At 53.1% G+C, this 22,827-nt stretch overlaps 1 protein-coding gene across 1 annotated transcript in view; it reads right to left on the bottom strand.

Annotated features, from left to right (window-relative positions):
* C8H4orf50 (chromosome 8 C4orf50 homolog) overlaps nucleotides 1-22,476 on the bottom strand; it is a 58,485-nt gene extending 36,009 nt beyond the window's left edge. Inside the window, exons 1-4 of the mRNA XM_058546696.1 lie at nucleotides 21,696-22,476; nucleotides 17,406-17,801; nucleotides 12,482-12,620; nucleotides 7,883-8,467 (exon numbers count right to left, since the gene is read on the bottom strand). Coding sequence (XP_058402679.1) covers nucleotides 7,883-8,467; nucleotides 12,482-12,620; nucleotides 17,406-17,698 — 1,017 coding nt within the window. The 5' untranslated portion in view covers nucleotides 17,699-17,801; nucleotides 21,696-22,476. The remainder of the gene's footprint in view (nucleotides 1-7,882; nucleotides 8,468-12,481; nucleotides 12,621-17,405; nucleotides 17,802-21,695) is intronic.
* Between the last annotated feature and the right edge of the window lie 351 nt (nucleotides 22,477-22,827).

The raw sequence follows: 22,827 nt of genomic DNA, 5'->3' as shown, positions 1-22,827 counted from the left end.
AAAGATAAGCCAAAAGAAGAAAATAAGGGATTCAGTGATGTCCAGACACAAACATTATTAATGTGTTAGCATATATCTTTCTGGGCTTTTTTTTTCTATGTGTAGGCATTTAAATTCTTCCAAAAGTCTGTTGCTACAAAATTTCCATTTTTGCTTTGAGTTTTTCTCATTTGCTGTTGTCAGAGGATCGTTTCTCCCCAAGTTCTTCTGCAGGGTGGTGCATTACGGCTGCCTAGCAGTCTCTGACACCCAGAACGCCTTAACTGACAAAATCGGTTCCCTCTTACCAGATATTTACATTGTTTCCAATTCTTACCAACCAGAAACAGTGCTGAGGTACTCTTAATATTTGACAAATATTCAGAATAAGATGGAATCTTGAGGTTTTACTTATTTGTATTTATTTTATAACTAATGGAACTGACCTTTTTGTGTAAGATTACTGGCCATTTGTATCTCCTTTCATATTATTTGTATGTTCATGGCTTTTGCCTACCTTTGGTACATTATCGACACTGTGTTTTAAAGCGTTGCTTGCTGCCGGAGTGAGTAACAAATGTTTAATATGCTCTTCTGCACAAATGCAAGCCGGAGCAGGGAGGGGCTGCCTGGAACTTGCAGAGCAATTAGAAGATTCCTGTAACGGCCACCAGGAGTCGCTCTACTCACACTGCTGGGGCAGAGGGGCTGGCTGGAGTACCCAGCCTTCCTGATGCCACTGTCACCCGGCACGTGATCTCAGCTCTGGGATGATAGCCTGACACTGACGTTTTTAAGAGCATGACTTTTAATCTCTCTGTATGAAAGGCCAGGCCACAGCCCCTGGGCTGTCCCCTGCTGTAGCAATCAACAGCCCACATCACCACTGTCTGCTCCTCTATGAGCTTTGAAGAGCAGGGTGACCTCTCCAGCCCCAGTGCCTGGCACGGTGCCTGGGACACGGCAGGTGCCCAGCGCACACTCACTAAAAAGCATTCAGACATACCTGCAGATAGGCCTCGCTTCTCTTGCAAACCACAGTCCTTTTAAATTTCTTTTCACCCAGCACCCTGAGCAGAAGCCCCCTCCCCAAACTCCTCCCCAGGTCAAGGTTTGCTCTTGCAGTGGCCCATTCCTTCAGGGACCTGGGCTCCAAGCAACCAGTTCTAGAAACCGTAAACTGTGTGATCCCCGGCAAGGCGTGTGCCTCCTCTGGACTGTGGGGCTGGGGACAGCGACCCCCATCCCTGTGCCAGTGAGGTCTGTTTGGGAAAGTGCCTCGTCAATATGAAGTAAGTACAGTAAGGATGGCCCTCGCCGTAACTCACACTGTGACACCCAGAGCACGTCAGATACGACCAAGGCGCCATTTAGGGCAGTGGTGCCCCATGACTTGTCATGCTTTTCTGTCTGATGCTCACTTCCCTGGGGCCAGACCCTCCTGCTGTTCCCCAATCTCTACACCTTACCTCCGAGCATTCCCATCTTGAGGCGGTCCCCACCGAGGGGAGTTTCCATTTCCCACCAGCAGTACAAAAAAAAGTCCTCTTAAGGTCATTCATTCACTGAGTCACTCGCTCACCAAGCGTTTCACAGTCCGTGGTCGGGGGCGGGGATTCAGGGCTGAATGGGACCAGCGGGTGATGATGAGGAAGGCGCAGCTGCGGGGCGCGGGCAGGCAGGCCTGGCACAGTGAGAATTAGGCCCCCAGAGGTGGGTCCTGTCACCACAGGGGCACTGAGGATGGAACGAGCTGACGTAAGGTCAGGGAAGTCCCGTTGGAGGAGGCGACATTCCTACCGGATAGAGAGAAAGGAGCAGGGGTCTACTGAGCAGCCGAGGGGCGTAGGCAGGAGAAGCCTCTAGATACAGGGAAGCCGCGTGGGCTGGAAGAGCCTGGCATAGTCAGGGACCAGCAAGAGCTCAGGGTGGCTGGGGCGGGTGGGGGGAAGGAGTAGGAGAGGCGGGAGCAGCAGGCGGGAGCAGCAGGGGCCTCGAATGCCGGGGTTAGGAGGTGGAGCTTGACCCCGAGACGATGGGAGCCAGGGGGTTTGCAAGGGGAGATTCTCTGGGGGTTACCAGTCCCCCAGGGACAGGCGCTGAAGACCTGCCCGAGGCTCCTAATCCCTCTGGGTCCTGGCCCCTTGGGAAACACACCATCGACTTTGAGAAATCATGCATGCATGCAGTGCTCTCCGAACTCTGAGCATGATTTCACACATGTGCAGCCATGGCCATGGCCACTGAGGTGGACGCAGTTCCAGACCAAGACCCAGAGGGGCAACGTCTGGCTTCGCGGTTTCATTATCAACAGGCTCCAGTATTTTAACTTTAAGATCTCAGGCCACACTCCCCTCAGAGCGTGACCGGCTGGCACCTGTTCTCCCCAGGCTCTCTCCCAGGACCTCTTCCCCTCAAGGTGGCCCTTTTCGACTCCAAGATGCCCCAAGCCTGGGCAGTCAGTCCCTCTGAGAGTAAGACAGAGCTGGTGGACTCTGTCACGCCCTGTGGACTTGGTCCTGCCCCCATTCTAAATAGCAGGGTCCCCAGCAGTGACCTGCAGACTGTCAGGCCCCTCCCTGCCCCCCCCATCACCCAGGTGGTCTTGTCATCCTGTGCATACAGGGGGCTTGTCTTAGGCCCTTCCCAGCCCCTGCACCGAGCACAGGCCCCCGCTGAGCATAGGCACCAAGTGGACACCCGTTAAATACTGACTGTTGACCCACTGACCAGTATTTACTGGAGGAGCAGAGTGTGCCGTTCACAAGCACAGCCTGGGATCAGCCCACCAGGGTGCAAACCCCGCCCCATCACTAACATCTGCGTGACCCTGGGCAGGTTATGGGTCTCTCGATGCCTCCACTTCCTCATCTGTAGAATGGGGATAAAATAGCGCCCCCTCTGCAGGTCGTTGAGGGACTAAATGAGTTGACAACAGATAAAGAGCCTTGGTCACAGCACCTGCTGCAAAGACGCCCTAATAGATGTCAGGGGTTGTTAATATCCACCCAGGCAAAGTGGAGAAGGAGCACAGCAAGGAACCAGAACCAGCGGTTTACCAGCTCGGTAAACAGTTCATCCAGAGAGGCGCTTGTTATGGCTGAACTGTGTCCCCCAAACGTCACATGTCGAAGCAGTAACCCCCGAGTTCCTCACAATGTGACCGCTTTTGGAAATAAGGTCATTGCATGTGTAATTAGTTAAGGTGAGGTCATTAGAGTGAGCCCTAATCCAATATGACTGATGTCCTTACAAAAAGGGGACATTTGGACACAGAGCCAGACGTGCAGAGAGGGAAGACCACGTGCAGAGACACAGGGAGAAGACGGCCATCCACGAGCCAACGAGAGAGGCCTGGGACAGATCCTTCCCTCACAGGCCTGGGAAGGAACCAACCCTGCCCACACTGGATATTGGACTCCTGGCCTCCAGAACTGTTGTTTAAACCCCCCGGTTTGCCGTCCTTTGTTACGGCAGCCCCAGGAAACTACCACGGTACTTAAGTCCCTATTTGATGGATAAGGAATTGAGGCTAAGACGTGAAATGACTTGCAAAGCTCACAGGGTTCCCAAGGGCAGGCCAGACTCCAGGCCCCCGTCTCCATCGGGGGAACTGTTAGCGTCTGGCTGCAACAAGAAGCAGGTCCCCCTCGCGCCAAGTCCACCTTGAAGGGATCATCAGCAAGTGGGATGAGAGCCCACCTCCCCCGGAAGTTAGGGCAAGCGATGCAAGAAATGCACAAACCACGATAAAATGGATATAGACAGAAGGCCAAGCAAGCCCCTCGCTAATAAAGCTCTCCCAACACGGCTTTTCACAGGCCACCGTCTTAGAAGCCAGAATCAGTGACTGCCTAATGATATTTTATGCTGAAAATGGTCCCGACATTTGCTCCATCTTTAAAGGGCTCTTGCATCCACACTGTCATGGGCGGTTCACTCCGACACCACTCCATAGACAGCAGGTGCTACCCCCCCATCGCCCAGCAGAAATCCACAGGGGCTGCAGGACGTCCCATGTTCACAGGTCATAAATGGGCCGGGAAGCCAAATCCTCTGATTCTCAGCCTCACAGGGCTGAAGGGGCCTGGATCCACCCAGGGGGCTCCAATAATCGAGACTCAGTTGTACCCTCCTGCCTCCCTCCTTGCATTTGGTAAATATTTACCAAGCTCCTTCACTGCCAAGTGCTGTGCTAGAGCTGGGGATGCAACAGAAAATAAAGAGGACGGGGCCTCTCCTGAAAGATTCTGCATTTTGTTGGAAGGAAGCAGAGAATAAATGAATAAATAAGTTTACAGCATGTCAGGTGAAAAACAAGGCAGGAGAGGGACGGACAGTAACTCACACGGGGCTGCTTTATACAGGGCGGGGTTGTTGCATTTGCACAACCACAAGAGGGTGACACAGGTCCAGAAATGTTTTCCTGGGCTCATTGCCATGATGACCTCCTCCTGCACTTGGGTCTTTCAGGGATGACTACTGAAGCAGCCTAAAGTATCCTTCACCAGCGCTCACTGGATTGTTCACCCAGCACTTGCCCCAGGGAGGCTCTTTCTGGCGCTGAGGACAGTGCACCATCAGGGACTAAGAAGGGAAGCCCAGGGTCCCTGGGAGGCCAGAAGAGGAATACTACCTGAAGGAGGCGAGGAGGAGGAGGCGAGACCTAGCCATCATCTGCCCCATAACCGAGTGCCGTGGGCTGAACTGTGTCTCCCTAAAAGATCTGTTCAGTCCTCACTGCCTCCTCCAGTACCTGTGAACGTGACCTTCTTTGGAAATAGGGTCTTTGCAGATGTAAATTAAGAGGAGGTCATTCTGGAGGAGGCTGGGCCTCGTCCACCTCACCCGCCCCTGCAGACCAACCACCTGGACCTCGACTTCCACAACCAGGCCAAGGGTCTCAGCCCCCGGGCCAGGAGAACCACACCGGGGGACAGCCCTTCCCGGAGAGCCACTGCAGTCCTCTCTGTCCCCCTTGGCCCATCACAGGCCACTGTGATGGGGAGCTGGTGACCACAGGCCCCGTCCACTCCGGGGCCCAGTCAGCCTGTGCTGCCACCAGCAGTTCCCGCAGATCAACGGAGACAAGTGAGTCACGTTTGATCTACTCCAGTCAAGGACGAGCCCTCTGGACAAACAAATGAAAAGAGCAGAGAGAGAGGAAACTGTCACATAAGGCGTGGGTGATTCTACCAACAGCCCCCTGGACAACACAAGCTCAGGAAGAGATGATGGTGAAGGTGACGATGGTGACGGTGACAGAAGCCAAATGTGATTGCCACTCACACTGTACCAGGCACTGGGCCGAGAGCCTCCCCTGTGCTTTCCCATTTCATCCTCACAGACTAGGCAGCTGGTCTCAGTGTCAGTCCCAGTTCACACTTGGGGACACTGAGGCACAGAAAGGGTTAGTGACCTGCCCAAAGGTATCACAGCTGGCAAGAGGTGGAGCTGCGCGGGAATCGCCGCTGTCTCTGTCCACTTGGGGTCCCCGCCCCCTGAGTGTGAGCACCTTTCCCCACTGCGCGTGGCTCCAGTGTTTAAGGATCAGCAGTTTCTCTTCACGGGCCCCTGCCCAGCAGCCCCTGTCTCCTCCACTACCCAGCTGACGAGCGGCAGCCCTCTCCCCGTGCTAGATGCAGAACTGGCTGGGCACCACACCTCATGGGCCATTGAGGGAATTTTCAAGAGAATTGTGACTATGCACAGCAGCCTCCAGCAAAGTCTTGAGAGCAGGAGCCCCGTGGGAGATGCATCTCCCTTGGGGCATTGGAACTTTTAAATGATAAGGCATAAAATGTCCAGAAGGTCACAGATGCATGTCGACAAGGGGCGTGTGAACTGATGGCACACGAGTCACTGAATCCAGCCTCTGAGGCTGCTCCAAACTCAAGGACAAACTCTGGCCCCCGCATCTCGAGTAAGGGCAGCAGCTTGGAGTCTGATCTGGCCCGTGTCCCTTTGCTGGCCTTGACACTTCGTAGCTGGTGCCCATGGTCAAGTCACTTAACCTCCGGGCTTCAGTTTCTCCATCTATTCAGTGGGATAACAGCACCTGGCTTGCAAGGCTGTTCTAAGAATTCTAAGAGACAAGAACACCACATGTACAAATGTTAGTGGGAGTCTCTTAAATATTTGGTCTTCACTCTTTTTCTGAGCTACAGAGAGTGGCAGTGTATGGGAAGACAGAGAGACTGGAAGATTAGGACTTAAGCCAGCAGCCTAAATGAAAGTCTTACATTTAGGAAAATTACAGGAAGGATTCTAAATGACAACTTCCATCTATACACGATTTATTTTACAAAATTACAGAGAGGTGACAACATTAAATGTACACTGTTTTCCTTTTATCTGATGATCATAATGGAGGAAGAAGGAACAGGATGCGCAGAAGAGCGACAACAGGAGGATAAAGTAGTAAAAAGATAAAATACGGCCACAGATAAACTCATTATTAAAAGGATCCTGGCAGGGTACACGTCATTATCCCGAGAAAACACAGAGCATTTAACGTTCTAGTTAATTTGAAATAGATTGTCCGGGTCTAAAGACAAATTTGAATTTTTTTTTTAAATTTTTTGTTTATTGCAGTAACATTGGTTTAAAACATTGTATAAATTTCAGGTGAAATTTGAATTTTTTAAATGAGCAGTCTTCTTTGGGCTGAGGTTGTTCACTGATTTTTCCGTAAATGCAGACTGACCCAGTGGGGAGAAGTGGGATCCGGATCTCTTGAGGGAGCTGAGTTAACTCTGTCTTTTCAGAGAGGCAGCCGGTGCAGGAGAAACCAAGCGCTTTAGACTCACAACAAATTCAGATCCAATTCCAGTTCTGCTTTTTACCAGCTGTGTGACCACAGGCCAATGCACCACCTCTCTGAGCCTCAGCTCCCCCTACGCGGAGGGGTAGTACTCGTAGCACCTGCCTCACAGTCTTCACGTGCATTAAGTGAAACAACGCCTGTGAAGACGTCCGGCAGGACGCCCAGCACAGGGCAGGAGTGCATTAGATGTGAGCGTTGACTCTTCCGTCAGTCAAATGAATCAACAAGCGTGCAGTCTGCCCTCGCCTCCAGAGCTTAAGAAACTGGCCCAAAGTCACACAGCTAGTCAACAGGAGAACCAGAAAGCGACCTAACCTGTGTGCTTTCTCCTGCGCAGTCCTGGGGACCTCCCGTGCGATGCTGCTCAGGTGAGGGCTACAAGGACACATCCAACCTGGACCCTGCCCGCAAGGAGCTCACAGTCTAAGGAGGAGAAAGGAAGATGCACACACAGCACTGCACGCAGGGAGCCGTCATCACCTTTGGAGCTGGGAGGGAGGGGGGAAGGGGTGACTGCTCTGGCAGGGAGGGGATGGATCAGGGGAGACTTCCTGAGCACGTGAGGAGGAGCTCACCTAGGATAGGGCCCGGCACACGGCAGGGACTCATTCAATGTTGGATAGATGGACGGACAAGAGGGGGCAGACGATGAGGGGTAGAGAGTGGCTGGTTGGCTCCCTGGAGAGTGGCTGGGTGGAGGGATCGACAAACAGGTGGTGGTGTGAATAAGATGGTGGAGAGACCAGTGGGGAGACCAGTGGACAGAGGAGCCAACAAGCAGTGGGTGAGTGGGAAACAGGTGGATTAGTGGATGAACGGGTGGACGGATGGGTAGTGAGGTGGCTGCCATGCTCAATGGGTGGGTGAGGTTGTACAGGTGGATGGGTAGGACTGGCTGGGTAGGTGGGTGGGCAGGTGGCGGACGGAATGAAGGACGGATGGTCGGTTGGGGCTGGTGGGATTAGATGGGTAGATGAAAAGGAAGACTGAGGAGTGAAGGAGTCGGTGACTTAACCAAGTGGCTGTATAAGAAAGAAAATCGAAAAATTACTCCTGCCCTGGGGTGTGGCCACTAACCAGGCTACAGTGACCATCAGGGGCGGTGCTGCGCGCTCTGTCCCCCGGGCCCTGGGCTCCCAGCTCCTCTCGCAGGCTCCTGTTTTGCTCGGCGAGGTCCTCCAGCTGGCCCTGCAGGCCGATCTCCGAGAGCCTCAGCCCGTAGATGCGGCAGCGCAGCTCCTCCAGCTGCCCGCGGAGCCGGCGCTCAGTGGCGCGCTGTTCCCGCAGCCGGCGCGCAGCGTCGTCCCGCTCCCGCTTGGCCCTCGCCTGCAGGGCGCGCAGCTCCGCGGCCTCCTCGGGGGCGCGCCGGAGGTCGGCCGGGCTGGGAGATCGGGGGCTGCCCTGGGACGGGAGGTCCAGCTCGGCCAGCAGGAGGCTCGCGGCGCGGCAGAGGCGCCGCACGTCCCCCTCCAGCCGCTGCACCTGCGCCCGCAGGACGCGCTCCTGCTCGCGCACCAGGCCCAGCTGGCGCCGCTGGGTCCGCCGGCAGCGCTCCAGGGCCGCCGCCTGCCGCCCCAGCGCCTCGTCCTTGCGCCGCAGCCGCTCCCGCAGCCGCCGCAGCCGCCACCGCTGCCGCCGGGCCGCGCGCTCCTTCTCCAGAACCTACAGGTTGGCGGTGGAGGAGGGCATCAGGAAGCAAGTCCAGGGACACACAGTCGTCACACTGACCCTGCCTTTATTTTGTTCATCATGGATTTTTTGCGTTAATGTTCGCATTAAAATATTGCATCAAAATATTATTTATCTCGACTAGTGAGTTTTTGGGTATCCCCTAAAATTTTACATGGAAAGTGAGTGCCTCACTCACCTCACCCTAGTAGGGGTCCTGCAACCCCGTGAGCTCTCTGAGTCCCTGGAAGGACACTGTGCAGGGGGCAGGATGGGCATCAGCCTCTGTGCCCCAGGGAGCTGCGCTGGGGGTCCCATACTGAAGGCCTCCACATTAGCTTGTGAAGAGCCGCCATCCAGAGCCGGCTGCTGTCCCCACTTCCCCCCGGGGCCCTCCCAGACCTCTCCATTTCCCAGTGCCTAAAGGGTTAATGCCTGGCTGATGAGACAGGACCCCCAGTGTCACAGCAGGTGTTCATCCTTGTGAATACACACCCCCTTCCTCCTCCCCGTGAGTACTGTTACTAGCCCCTTGGGACGCTCAGAAGTGACTTGCATAATAGCACATGGAACCTCTGTGTATCTGACCTTTTCTTCCTCCACTTGGCCACCTACCTGTCCTGAGTACACTCTCCCTGTTCTGAAACCTTGCCCTCCCCGCCCCCCAAGAGCTCTGAGCTGGACTGGGGGGACCCACCCACTGTGAAAACGGGAATCCTTGTCTAACTTTCAGAAATATCTAAGCCGATGGGTGGAACTGCCTGCAAGTTCAGCTCCCTTTCACGGCTGGTGCCTGCGCTGCTGCTTGGCCAGGAGAGCTCGCAGGAGACGAAGCAGACAGCAAGAGCAAAGGTGAGAGGGGAACCTGGGAGCAGCTCCCGGGCTTTGGGGGATGGCTTGTTTGGGGGGATGTGAGGCGGGTAAAAACCAGAGTCCCTGGGAGGAAACTGCTCCCGGTGTGCCCAACAGTGTGAAGCCTGTAGTCAGTGTGCTCGGTGCTCCGTGCTCAGTGCTCCATCGCCTGGAGGGATCTGCCTTTATCGGCTCCCAGAATGACACAGGTCACTACAGAAATGAGGCGTCTCTGCACGCAAATGCTTGCTGGGAATATGGACAACAGGGCAACACCGACCTGGCAAATGCCAGGAACAAAGGGCAGAGAGCATGCGTTCATGCACTTCTACAAAACTTGCTCCGGAATGCAGATACCTCTATGCAGAGAGATGTAGGGTTAGAGGTTCCAGGCTGGGTTGTGTCTTGAGATGAGTACAGCCATGTTTGGCTGTTCCATTGACCTATAGCCACCAGCACACAAAGAAATATAAAGCTGCTTTCTCTGTGGTAGGAACTGGCCCTTCTCCCACTGAGAGAGTTGCAAGTTGTAACATTTCAAGGCTCTTTGGGCATCATAGCACAGGACGGACTGGCCATCTGTGCCGGGCTGGGATGATAACCGGAGAGAACAATGCACGTACGCAACTGCTGGGCTCGGACGATAGCCAGGAGGCTCAGTGCACGTATGCCACTGATAACCATTTGTGCATGGGAACACTGAGGCCTGGTGAGAGTCTCACCTGTGGAGGGAACGCCTTGCCCAGGACGTGTGATTCCCGCCCAGCCGTGTCAATTGAAGGGACTCTCCCGGCAGTGAGGCGTGGATGTTGTAAGTAACCGATCTGATTCTCTTTTCGGTCAACCTGGTGTTTCTCTTTCCGGTTGATTTGTGTCATTTCCCTTCAGTCGATGTGGATGTTTTCCCTTTCCAGTCGAGCTGATGTTTTTCCCTCTCATTATATGACCTATTCGGATCTTCCGCTATCTCAGCCGATGTGGATGTTTTCCCTTTCCAGTTGAGCTGATGTTTTTCCCGCTTATTATTTGACCTATTCGGATCTGTTTGCGGACTATCACCTTTACTATCCTCTATATAATAAAATATACCTTCAGTCCATTTATTTGGAGTGGAAAGTTTCTTTCACATCTCCGATTGAATCTCCGAACATCTCGTAACAGTTGCCCCTCACCACCTCATGCTCCTCATCTGGAAATGGGGTTTCGTGACAAGGCTTCTCCAGGAGCACACAGATTACACGAGAACGTAATAAAGAGATGCTGTGGAAACGGGCTCAGTCTCCTACAGAGCCGCCGGTCTGTGGGGCCTCTGAGCCCCAACAGCACATCCCTTGCTTGTCACCCTCAGCACTGTGACATCTCGTGATTGCAGGGCTGTGTCCGATTCACCTTGGAAATCCCACAGGGCATGGTTCAAAAATATTTATTGAAGTATCTTCCATGGAGAAATTACATTCTTGACGGTGGAATCCCACCCCCCACCACTATACCTCACATTAAATTCTCCTCTGGACGCTGGTGATGGTGCTGTGAACCATGGAGGAGAGTTAGCCCTACTTTCTGCACGTGAAGTTCAATGTCAAGGGAAAAATGCCACTTGCGTGTCTCCCTGGTGTCTCCAAGACTAATTCAATTTAATCGAACTCCTGCTCCACTTCTATTTCAGTTCATGGCTGAACCAGTGTTTTTCAAACTTTTTGGACTGCTTCCCAAAGAGCGTGCCCCGTTATACACATGCGCGCATGGGCAGCTGACACAGAAGTTTCCAGAAACGGCATCCCCTTCGTACGTGTGATGGCCCTTTCATATCTCCCAGTCGATTCTATTTTTAAATTGCTGGTTGTGACTCATGGAATAGATTTCATGGCCCACTCACACATGTCACCCTGCAATTTGACAATCACTGGGCCGCACTGCAAGTAGCAACCAGCGGAATCAGGATGCCTCCAGGGATGGGTGGAACCACGTGCAGCTGCCCTCCCAGGCTTGTCATTTCTGCCTCTGCAGAATCTCATAAACTTGTCCTACCCTCCAGCCTTCGCCATCTCTCCCCTGGAAGTTTTTAATAAAAGCTAATAATTACGAAAGCAGCCAGTGTTATTTAAATGCCTACTGTTGTGAGTGTTTTACACATATTAACTCACACAACAATCCGATGGGGTTGGCACTATGTCATTCCTGTCTCACAGATGAGGAAATGGAGGCCCAGAGAGGTTAAGTCACTTGCCCTAGGTCACACAGCTAGAGAGTGGCAGAGCTGTGGTTTCCCCTGAGGTTTCTGCCTCCAGAGCCCCCCTTCCAGTCACTGCTTCTCCAGTAGCACTGTAACTTGTCCCCCTGCCTCCATCTCTCTCTCCCGTGCAATTAGAATGATATCCCCAGAGCCTGCCTCTGGCCTCCCCTGCTTGAGTCTTCTAAAGTCTGCTCCCCATTGCCTTCAGAATTCAGTCCACACCATGGCCCTGGCAATCTCTGGAACCCTCCTGTCTCACATTCCCTCTCCCTGCCCGCCCACACCCTCTGCTTTGGTCCCAGAATGTTCTTCCACATCGCCGTGCCTTTGCCCACACTGTTCCCCACGTCTGGCATGCCCTTCCCGTGAGGCCCGACCGACACGGCCCATTATCTTTCCCCTCCCCCTATGCCCACACACACGGTGCCCACACCTCCCTCATGGCACCCAGCATCCAGCTTCGGAGCTCCTTATTTCCTGTCTGTGTCCCCATCTGCAAGCAGCTCCTGAGGGCAGAGACCCTGCACCAGTCGTCTTGTCCTCAGGCCAGAGCTGGCTCCCCTGAGGTCAGGCACAAAGGCTGCAGAAATGCACCTCTGACCAGAGCCCCCAGGGAGTGCACAGCCCCGAAGGTCACCCAGCGCCCTTACAACCCCGGTGGATCCCAGCAGGAGGAGCCTTAGGAGGCGGACAGGGCAGGATGGGGATCCCGTTGTACAGACGGGGCAGTGAGGCCCACAGAGGCCGCGTGACCTCACCCAGGCCCGGAGGCCCCGCCCGCCCCGCTGGAATTCGGATCCTCCACCCCTGCGGGCTGGGCTCTCCCAGGCCGCCTCCTGTCCCCTCAACTGCAGCCGCCGCCACGTCAGGACACGCGAGGGCCCCCCTGGGAGGAGGAACAGTGCCGGAAAGAGGGGTCGTACCTGTCTGGCGAGCTCCCCCTGCAGCGCCTCCAGCTCCTCCTGGGCCCAGAGGGAGGCGCTGCGCTCCCGGAACACGCGGGCGCTCAGCTGGTCCACCTTGCGCAGGAGTCTCCGCTCAGACTGCTCCAGCTCCCGGATTCTGCGGCAGTGAAGCGGGAAGGCGCTCACTCAGGATGCCAACGCGGCCCGCGCTTCTCCCAGACGCCGGGTCCACCTTGTTTTCTGTCATTTGGCCAATTTACTATTCTGACAAAATTACATTTTGTAAAACATTCATACATATCTTTTTAAAGATGATCTAAAATACTTCAAAGACCTCTTTTGGATAATAAGTCACCATGCATCAGGAATCAGAACAGCGTTCTCATGCCTGAGCCAGTAATCCTGAAACTAAGAGAGATTGAGCCTGAACCAGACATTAATCCTCACATTACAGCCCTCAGGTGGGCTCTGTTATGCCTACTTCACGCACAAGGAAAGTGAGGATCAGAGAGGCCAGACAACTTGCCCGAGGTCACACAGTATTATAGAGTCCAAACTGTCTGACTTCCAAACTCATGCTTTTAACCTTGTGCTCTGTCTCCTCTGTCACCATGGGTGTTTGAGCTACGTCCATGCAAATCTCTTCTAAGGAAACGATTGAAATGCAGAAAATGGTTTCTTCAATTTAAAAAATTAATCTCTGTATTACCCACAAAAGTGAGAAATTGGAAATGGTTTAGCTGTGATGGTTAGGGGTGGTTAAGCCACATGAAGGCTTTTTTATTATCCCGGGAGATGTTGAAGCTGTGTCACATGTGACGTAATCCCCAGACTGCAGGTGAACCCTGACCGCAGCTCTGTAGGAAGAAGCACGTGGATGGAGGGAAGTCCACTGGGAGAGGAGGAGACGCAGAGACTCGCCTGTCTCCCGCTGCGCCCAGTACCCAAGGCCCTTTAATGTGCTAATCTCGTAAGAGGAACCAGGAAGCGCACGAGAAGCGCATTCACAGCCCACGTGGACGAGCTCTGCACATCCTCACTCCTTTACCCAAGTCCACGCCGGGTGACCTGTTCCTCCAGGACAGACTGCTTCCCTGGGTGAGGACCTAGCTTTGCATCCCTGCTCTGCTGCTTACCAGTCACGGGGCCTAAACTGGAGTCCTTCACCACTATGACCCTCAGTATCTTTAGCTGTAAAATAGAGGTGATTGCACCTTGCTTAGAGGGTTGTTATGAAGGTTCAATCAAACGGTGCACTATTATTAATAGTAAGGCCAAGAGGCCCCTGTTCCACTCTAGTTCTGAGGCCCTGGAGGAGGGTCGGGAAAGTGACAGAAAGGAGTGCACCCTCTTGTGTGAAATTATAATCAAGCTCCTTCCAAACTGAACCGGAGGAGTGGCCCCAGGTTAATCAGTCAGAGAGTCAGGCTGAGTACCTCCGATGGGTCGTAAAATGCAGTGGTATCTGAATGGGACAAGAAAAGCCACTCTTTTTAGCTTTTGAGACCAACCTGAAACAAGAAAGCTGAGACAACATTTAATTCTGATATTATCCCTATACTTAAACTAAGCAGAAAATGACGAATCTCACTGTGGCAGGCTGAATAATAGCCCCCAAATATAGCCAGTTGCTAATCCCTGGACCCTATGAATGTTACCCTAAAATGCAGAGGAGACTGTAGATGGGATTAAGTTAAGACCTTGCGACTGGGCGGTTATCCTGGGTTATCTGGGTGGGCCCTAACTGTAATCAACAATAGTCCCTCGGGCCGGCCCCGTGGCTTAGCGGTTAAGTGCGTGCTCTCCGCTACCGGCGGCCCGGGTTCGGATCCCAGGCGCACACCAACGCACCGCTTCTCCGGCCATGCTGAGGCCACGTCCCACATACAGCAACTAGAAGGATGTGCAGCTATGACATACAACTATCTACTGGGGCTTTGGGGGAAAAATAAATAAATAAAATTATAAAAAAAATAAAAACAATAGTCCTTATAGGAGGGAGGCAGAGGGACACTGACACAGAAGGTGAAGGCCACGTGACCACTGCAGCAATGCGACCACAGAAGCAAGATGCTCTGCTGCTGGCTCTGCAGATGGAGGAAGAGGGAAGGGGCCTGGAGCCAAGGGCTGCAGCTCTAGAAGCTGGAAAAGGCTGGAAGGAGAGTCCCCCACAGCCTCTGGGGGGAGCACGGCCCTGCCCACAGCTTGAAGCTAGCCCAGGGAGACTGATTTTGGACTCTTGCCTCCAGAACTGTAGGCACTGAACGTGTGTTGTTTTGAGCCACCACATTTGTGGTAATTGTAACAGCAGCCATAGGAAACCAATACACCCACAAATATGAAATAGACAATGAAGTGCCATTATTCACTGACTAATGGCAAGTTAAAAATATTAACATGCAGTGCTGCAAAGAGTGCTCTGAAACTAGGAGACTCCGTCAGGGAGCAGGATAGATTCTGGGAGGCTGCCTGGGTTCAAGGCCCAGCTCCCCACGTGGCTGGTGTGTGACCTTGGAGAAGTTACTGAACTCGCCAGCCTCCTGATTTCCCCATCTATAAATCGTGGATAACGCCATTGCCTCGTTGTCAGGATTAAATGTGTTAACACGTGTCAAACACGTAACCAGGGCCTCGCACAGAGGAAGCACTTCCTAAGCAGTTGGCTGTTATTAATTTTGTTGCATTTACGGTGGAAATGATTATGCAACAATGTTAGCATTATGAAGACGGGAGTGGGGTTTTCTTTCTCAAATTTCTAACAATGTTGTTGCTCTATTTTTATAGTAAATACATTTCAGTTTTAGCTCTTTAATTGAAGTGACATCCAATGTACACTACCAACCTTTACTATACCCCAGCTAGACCAAACCCATTCTGAAATTAGCCTGAAATCTGTATTCAGAATTGTGCGTTCAAACCCCGGCTTCAGCTCTGAGTAACCCTGGATGATGTATCTCATCCTCTCAGCCTCAGTTTCCTCATCTGGAAAAGGGGATCACATCACTCTACGTGTCACAGGGTTCAAGGGAGCAACAATGGAGGCAGGTGGGGGAGGCCAGCACCGTGGTGCACATGGCAAGCTCTCTGCAAACAGTAACTCCCCTTCTCCTCCACTGCTGCCGTGGATCCAGCCTCCCCTCCCTGCCCCGCTGCTGCAGGACAGTGCATCCGCCCTTCAGAGGACAGAGGATGCAGCCCATATCTCCCCACTGGCGGGGCCAGGGTGCCCTCTCCAGGATGGCCTGACCCCAGGCCCCAGACACAGAGGCCCCTCCTCTCCACCGCTCGCAGTGCCCCTGGGATCTCTGTCTCTCTCAAATTCCTCCTTTGGCAGGAATTTCCTGCCTCACCTTCCCCAGGCCCACTGACATTCTGATTTTCACCACCAACCTTTCTGGAGAAAGATCTGAATGCACAACCATGTGTGGGCTGCACTGCTCATCTCTCCAGGGCAGGGGCCCTGCCTTCTCCAGCTTTTGACCCCCAGGACTTATGTTGTGGGCTGAATGCGTCTCCCCAAATTTGTATGGTGAAGTCCTAACCCCAGTACCTCAGAATGTGACCGTATATGGAGACAAGGTCTTTACAGGGTGATTAAGGTAAAATGAGGCCACTAGGGTGGGTCCTAATCCAATCCGACTAGTGTCCTCATAGGAAAAGGAGATCAGGACACAGGCACGCAGAGGGACGACCACATGAGGACACAGGGAAAAGACGGCCATCTACAAGCCAAGGAGAGAGGCCTCAGAAGGAACCAACTTTACCCACACTTTGATCTCAGACTTTCAGCCTCTAGGACTGGGAGAGAGTACATCTTTGCTGTTTAAGGCCCCTGGTCCGCGGAACTTTGTTATGGTGGCCCAAGCAGACCGATATAACTTAGTATGTGACTTGTGGTGGGTAAGAGCAGGTTGTAGAATGAGTAAATGAATGGATGCATGAATGAATGAAGGAATGGACAGTCACATAGAATGATATACAGAGTAACAAAATAATTTTTCTGATGTGTGAATTTCTTCATGTGAAAAGTTTTACAAAGAGAAAAAAAGTAAAACACATGTAAATACACATTTAATGACTTGCGTTTATTAAAATGAAGGAAAATACAAGAAAATGGTGACGTCTCAGACAAATCCGAAACACTTGGCTGCTGGGATATTAAGGAAATCTGTCAGAATCGACCCCAGCCATAACTGTATTTATGCATTTATGCAGCCACACTGCGTTTCTCCTCTGCTACATATGCAAGGCCCCACCTCATTCTGCTGACCTAGGTATCAAAGAATGATCTGGATAGAGCATGGGCTTTGGAGAAAGACCTGATTCAAATGCCCAACCTCTGGACCATGTCAGTTCAGTCAGGAAAACAGAGCCCATGCCAGGAATTTCAGCAGCAAGAAACAAACACAGGGAATCTTTATAAAGAAGATGGATGAGCTGAAAGCCCGGACAGAGATGACAGGCATCCCGGACATTACCACCTGCCAGGGCCACTTCTGCCCCTGGGGCTGGAGGGACTCACGGGGAGGGAGTGGTGACACTGGGACCCAGGAGCCAGGCCACCTGGCACAAGCAGGAGCACAGAGGAAGCCAAAAGCACGACTGAGTTGCAGCCATAGTCGGAGATTCACCCAGAGCAGAAGAGAAAAGTCCCCTGGCTCTCCCTTCCTCTGCCTGCAGTGCCTCCCCTTGGCTGGGCCCAGATGGAGGCCAGTGAGCAAGGGTGCAGCGGAAGCCTCTTTGCAGGCCTAGCCCCAGGGATGGGGAGTAGAGGACAGAAAGAGAGAAGGACTGAGAGCCAGGGACGGCCGGGGGCAGGTTATGTAACATTGGTGGGCCTGCTTCCTCCGCCATAGAAACGATTCAACACACCATTCTAACATGATTATGATGGCCCAGGATTCTTTAACTCACAAAGAAAAGGTCCAAATGGCATATTTACCTGCTCCTCAGCCCGGACTCCGACATCATGTGCTTGTCCACAGCTGCCGACAGCTTTTGCTCTGAGGGTTCCAGCTGCTTCCTGAGCGTCCCTGTGTCCACGTCTGGGCTTCTGGCTGCTTCTGGAAGACATCCCTCCTCCTCACCACCATCCTCCATGTCCTGGAATATCCAGGACGAGTCGATCTTCACATCAACGTTCATCATATCAAACCCATCACCGCTGGGGGCTCTGACAACGTAGCTGAAACTTTTCTCAGTCCGTCCTTTAGCCGTCGGCTCCATCCTGTACATAGTTCATGGGTCAAGACTTAATGAAATCAAGTGAATTTGCAACACTGACTTTCTGGAGATGTGGAGGTGGCTGCAACGCCTTCAGACTACGCAGGACACTATCCTTTGAGGAGGGCAAGAACACGTGGATTATTTATGAGCGAGGACTCAGGTTTCACAGCACAAACATCACACAATATGAACAAACACCTCTCGTTTTACAGGCCGGCACGCCAGAACTCCCCCAAAGCAAGAAAGGCACAGAAAAAGTCACTTGGGATTAAAAGCTTAATAATGCATACAAAGATTTCCAGGCAGGACCTGGAATGTTATAAATTCAGAGTGTTGTAAATTCTCAGTAGTGAAGCTTAAGTTTTCAGCCCATAATGAAGGAAGTTCTATGCCTCCTCTTTGAGTAGAGCAAACTTTTATTAAGGACCTAGAATTTGCTAGTGAAGGGGATGGAGAACTGGTGCTGCACTGGGGCATCTCGCCTCCTCTGGTCCAATCCTCCCAGTAACCCTGTGAGGTGGGCATTATCACGACCACTTTATAGATGATGGAACAGAGGCTCTGGAAGGTGGAGAAGCCTGTCCAGGCCCGCAGATCGGAAGTGGCAGAGTATGGGGTCAAATCTGAGTCTGACTCCAAAACCTGAGAGATGAAGAATGCACCATGACCCCGGATGGGAGAAAATGTGCCCTGCGGGAGGGAGCCAGAGGGTGGAGGGATGGCGGAGGAATGGCGGATTGCAGCTGGTAGAGCAGGGCAGAAGATTCCTCCAGGCAGAGGGAGCCTCAGGCCAAAGGCCCACTGCAGAGCCAGGCAGGTGAAGGGAATGGGAGCCACCTGGGTTTGGCTGGCCTGGTGGATACACAGAAGGGGGAATGAGGACCCAGGACAGAGGTGGCTTGGGGCCATATCCGTGAGGGCAGGACGAGGACTGTGGCATCTCTCTGTGGGCAGTGGGGGTCCCTGGAGTATTTAGAGCCAGGGAGGGGCCTGGTCAGATGTTACTTTGAGGGTGGAGCACCCCCGGGGGCTTGTGGGGGGCGAGAACAGAGGAGGAGCTGGTGCTCCAGGCCTGAGGCAGAGTGGTGCCAGGACACATAGAAATTAAAACTAAGGGCTTAACTCTCCCTGTTAAAAATAACGGAAGAGATTACCCCCTCTCTTTCCTTAGAGCATTTACTTTAGAAAACTTGTAAGTTTTTTCTTCATCTCTTTGAAATACACATGTAAATCCTTTGAAAAGCTAAATGAGACTTTTCCCAGCTTTCTGACCAGGAATGTCTCTCTCAAGGACCTGGGAACCATCTCTTTGGAATGTAAACATCCAAGGAAAATAGCACCCCTGTCTCCCTGTTCCCATGGGAGGCTAGGAGTACAGCTTCGGTGGGTGCCCAGCTCCAAGTTGCAAACCCTGCTCCTGTCATAGAGATGGGCGAAGTTCAGTTTTCCTTTGTGTGAAACAAATTAACGAACACAGAGGGTCACCTCAAAGGCCAGGTGGATTTAGGGTGACCCTTGTGTAATAAACGGTGCTGTCGAGTCCTCTCAATTGAGGATGAATTTTTGTTTATCCCGAGAGCATGTATGGAATGGGCTGTACCTGCTGGGCTAATAAGGGGGTGAGATTTCTGTCTTTGCAAACCTCTTAGTGGATGGCCTGTGATGCGCATCCTGTTCTGGTGTGATGCTCATTCCATAATAAAATTGTTCTCTTTCTCTTCTACCTTTGTGGAGAGGTTTCCACAAGTTTCCACTACCTTGTGGAGAGGTTGAGAGGAGATTTTGTTTTTAACTATATTTCTCCAACGGTGGCGAGTGTGCTGGGTGGCCAGAGGGCTTGCAATAGACACGGAGAGGTCAGAGGCAGCAGGGCCGGGTGTCGGCCGGGAGGAGGCATAGTGGAGCAACTCAGACCTCAGGCGCCAGGGCCAGACCACCTGGGTTGTATCCCATCTCTATCGCTTGTCAGATGGATCCTGGACAAATCCCTTAACTGCTCATGAAGGGGGGTCTGTTGAGGGATAAACGAGTTGATCTATGCAGAGCACTCTGCACACTGCCCAGCACGTGGCCACAAGGAGCACCCCGGAGCAGGAGTGACAGCTCCTTCAGTTTTGATTCCCAGCTGATTTGGATGTGTTTCCCTCTGACAGCTGAACAGGGCAGAGGGACCAAATGCGAACATCCCTGTGCGCCCTGCAAGGAGGAAGCAGGTGTTCTAGCCCTTTCTTAGGGGAGCAGCCCTGAGGGGGGCACATCTTCTCTTCTCCCCCAGGACAGGTAAACTACAGTTTGAGTCCCAGGACCCCTGCCTGGGGAAGTGTCTTCAGGCTCCTTTTGGATAAGTAACAAAACTTTGAAGTTCATTGGGAACGACCCCTCTGGGTCTGAGGGAGATGGAAAGGAACATGGCCTGCTCTTGGATTATCAACCAACCCCTGTGGGCTTCTCAGGGGTGGAGACCTGGAGGTGGGGACAGATTGCTGTGGAGCAGCTGTAAGGATGGGGCCCTGCACCCTTCGGAGACTCGGTGAGGTTCTCCAAGGCTGAGGGTGGTCACAGGAAGGACACAGGCCCTGGCTGAGAGCAGGGCCCTGGCGTCCCCACATCAGATAGAACAGCAGCCCCAGAGAGATGGTGGAGGGAGGGCGTCCAGCCGTCTGAAGACCACAGCTCCCATCAGGAACGAAGAGCTGGGATCTGACGGGCATAGTTTGGGGTCTGCAGAAGCCTGCAAGGATTCTTAGACAACCTTGGGGAGAGGAGCACCCCAAATTGGCTGGTGGGGATCTCCTGCCTAATTTGGCAGGCTTCTAGCAGCTTCTGGTTAGATGTGAGAAAATAAACAAAAGCAAACATGCCATCAGGATGTGTCAGGTGGGATTCCTGCTGGTCACAAACTGGTTATGGAAGGTGAGGGACAAGCAGGAGCCACAGACCCTGAGACTCTCAGCCTGGGGTGTGGGAGGATGGAGAAGAAAGGAGGCAGGAGTAGCCGATGGAAGGAAAGTGAATGCATTTGCTTAGAAGGTGTTGAGCTCATGCTAAAGCACAGAGTCCAGCTCTCCAAGGTGACCCGGTCCCCTGATGAGGGGCAGGGTGTGGGTGCCCAGGGTACCTGTAGTGCCCACGCCAGGGCCTTGCACAGTGCTGGGTGCAGTCAGTAAATCTCGGACCTTCAGGGTGAGCTGACTCAGGAAGCATCAGCTCAGCGCAGATGCCTCACCCTTTGCATTTCACTGAAGTCCAACTCAGCATGTGCGTCAGAGGGAAACACATCCAAATCAGCTGGGAATCAAAACTGAAGTGGGACCAACGAGAAAGGCCTTGTGGCTGTAGGGGGACCCACCCGTCCCGGTTTGCTGGGGACCTTCCCCATTTTAAAAGTGGAAGTCCCGCACCCTGGGAAAACTGAGATGGCTTGTCACCCCGCATGGCTGGTCTCCTGGCCCACAAAGCTGCCAGAACAGCAGGGACGGGACAGTTTGACCCTTGGACTTCCCTGCCCAGCTCCCCGCTGGTTGCCGCTGGCCCACAGAGGAGTGAGGTGCCGGGGTGAGGAGAGGGAAACACACAATTAAGCCGCACCACGGGGCCAACCCTGCGCCAGGAGGCTGACGCGGGCCCGCCCTGCACCCTCCCAGTAGACCTGTGAGGAGGGCGGTGGTAACGGGGAGACCCACCCCTCTCCTTTTTGCAGGAGAAACTGACCGTGGGTTCAGCTGACCTTGTAGCTCCCCTCCCCTGAAACCACACATGCGTGGAATGTCGGCTGTGTTACTAGGCAAAAACCATGACAACGCCGAGGGGTGCACCTCATCTGGGGACGGAGGGCTGTGGGTGAAGTCCAGGTATGCACCTGGTGGGCCGCCAGAGCTCAGGCCCCCTGAGGACAATGGCTCTTGGAACCAGGCCTGTCCTGGGCAGGGACCTTGGGAGCGATGTCACAAGAAATAATGGCTCCTACTGGGGATTTTGGGCTTCTAAGCCAGGGCAGCTCTCGTACCTGCCTGTGTGAGCCTCATTCCCTCACACCTGGGCTGTCTCAGAGAATGGCTCCTGGACCCCCATGGGCTTATGGTCTCCTTTGAGGACGACTCCCACAGAGGGGGCAGCCGATGCTGCCTGTTGCGTCTCCTGCCAGGATCCAGGAGTCCTGTGTCCAGTTTTGCTCAAAGAAGATCTCCCGTGAGGCACTGCATGGGAGCTATCACCTCATCCCACAGATGGAGAACTTAAGACTCAGAGCGGCAAGTACTTTGCCAGTGTCCACTGCAGGGAAGCGGCTGGGCTGGAGCAGTCAGGGATGGGTCTGACTTCAAAGCCAATGCCATTCCTGCCCTGTTGTCTGATTGGGAGAGCTGAGCAGACAGAGGACGAGGACAGGAGGACATGAGAACCACACTCCCGCACAGTCCTGCAGCAGAAAGAGGATGGACACACAGTGCTGTCGGAAGAGCTCCCCAGAGACCCATGCGTGCCTCCCGGACTTCTGCCTACAGAGGTTAGCAAAGCAATGCCTCTCTGCTTCCTCAGCCCAGAGAAAGTAGACGTGCTTTCCATTTCTCCTCACTGCATGATTCCATACTCCCTTCACCACCTGGAGTGCTCAGATGCCTGGTTTTTCAAGCAAAGACATCAGTTTGTTCCCATTTGGTCACTATATGTTGGTAAGTCATGGAGGCTGGTGTGGCGAGTGCTTTGGGTTAAGATTTCAAAAGACAACAGTCACTTCTCAGCTGTCTTGGTGTGTGTTTGCTTAGAGCCCCACCCCCCAATCCTTTAATTTGCTTTGAACATCCCTCCCCATCTGGCTGGGGTGCCCCTTCTGTGCTGATCACCATATCCTTCTCTTGGATTTGCCTTCTGAGAACTTTCAGCTCCTCTGTTGGGTTCCCTCCCCAACTGACTCCCTCAGTGGCCTGAATTTCAGTCATTTTTGTTTTCTCCAAAGGTTCTTCTCACTAGAAATCGCAGGATTGCTTTTGCAGCCCAACAAACACAGACCAGTGAATCCTCCCATCCTTGGGATCAACCCATCCTTGCCTTCAGCTGGGTCTTCCAACATTGACGTGGTTGTCCTTTCCTTCACATTCATTACCTAATTCACTTGATCTATTATGACTCCAAATGTCTTC

The sequence above is a fragment of the Diceros bicornis genome, chromosome 8, assembly GCF_020826845.1.
Source record: "Diceros bicornis minor isolate mBicDic1 chromosome 8, mDicBic1.mat.cur, whole genome shotgun sequence".
Lineage (NCBI taxonomy): Eukaryota > Metazoa > Chordata > Mammalia > Perissodactyla > Rhinocerotidae > Diceros > Diceros bicornis.
This window is presented reverse-complemented; position numbering and strand designations above follow the sequence as displayed.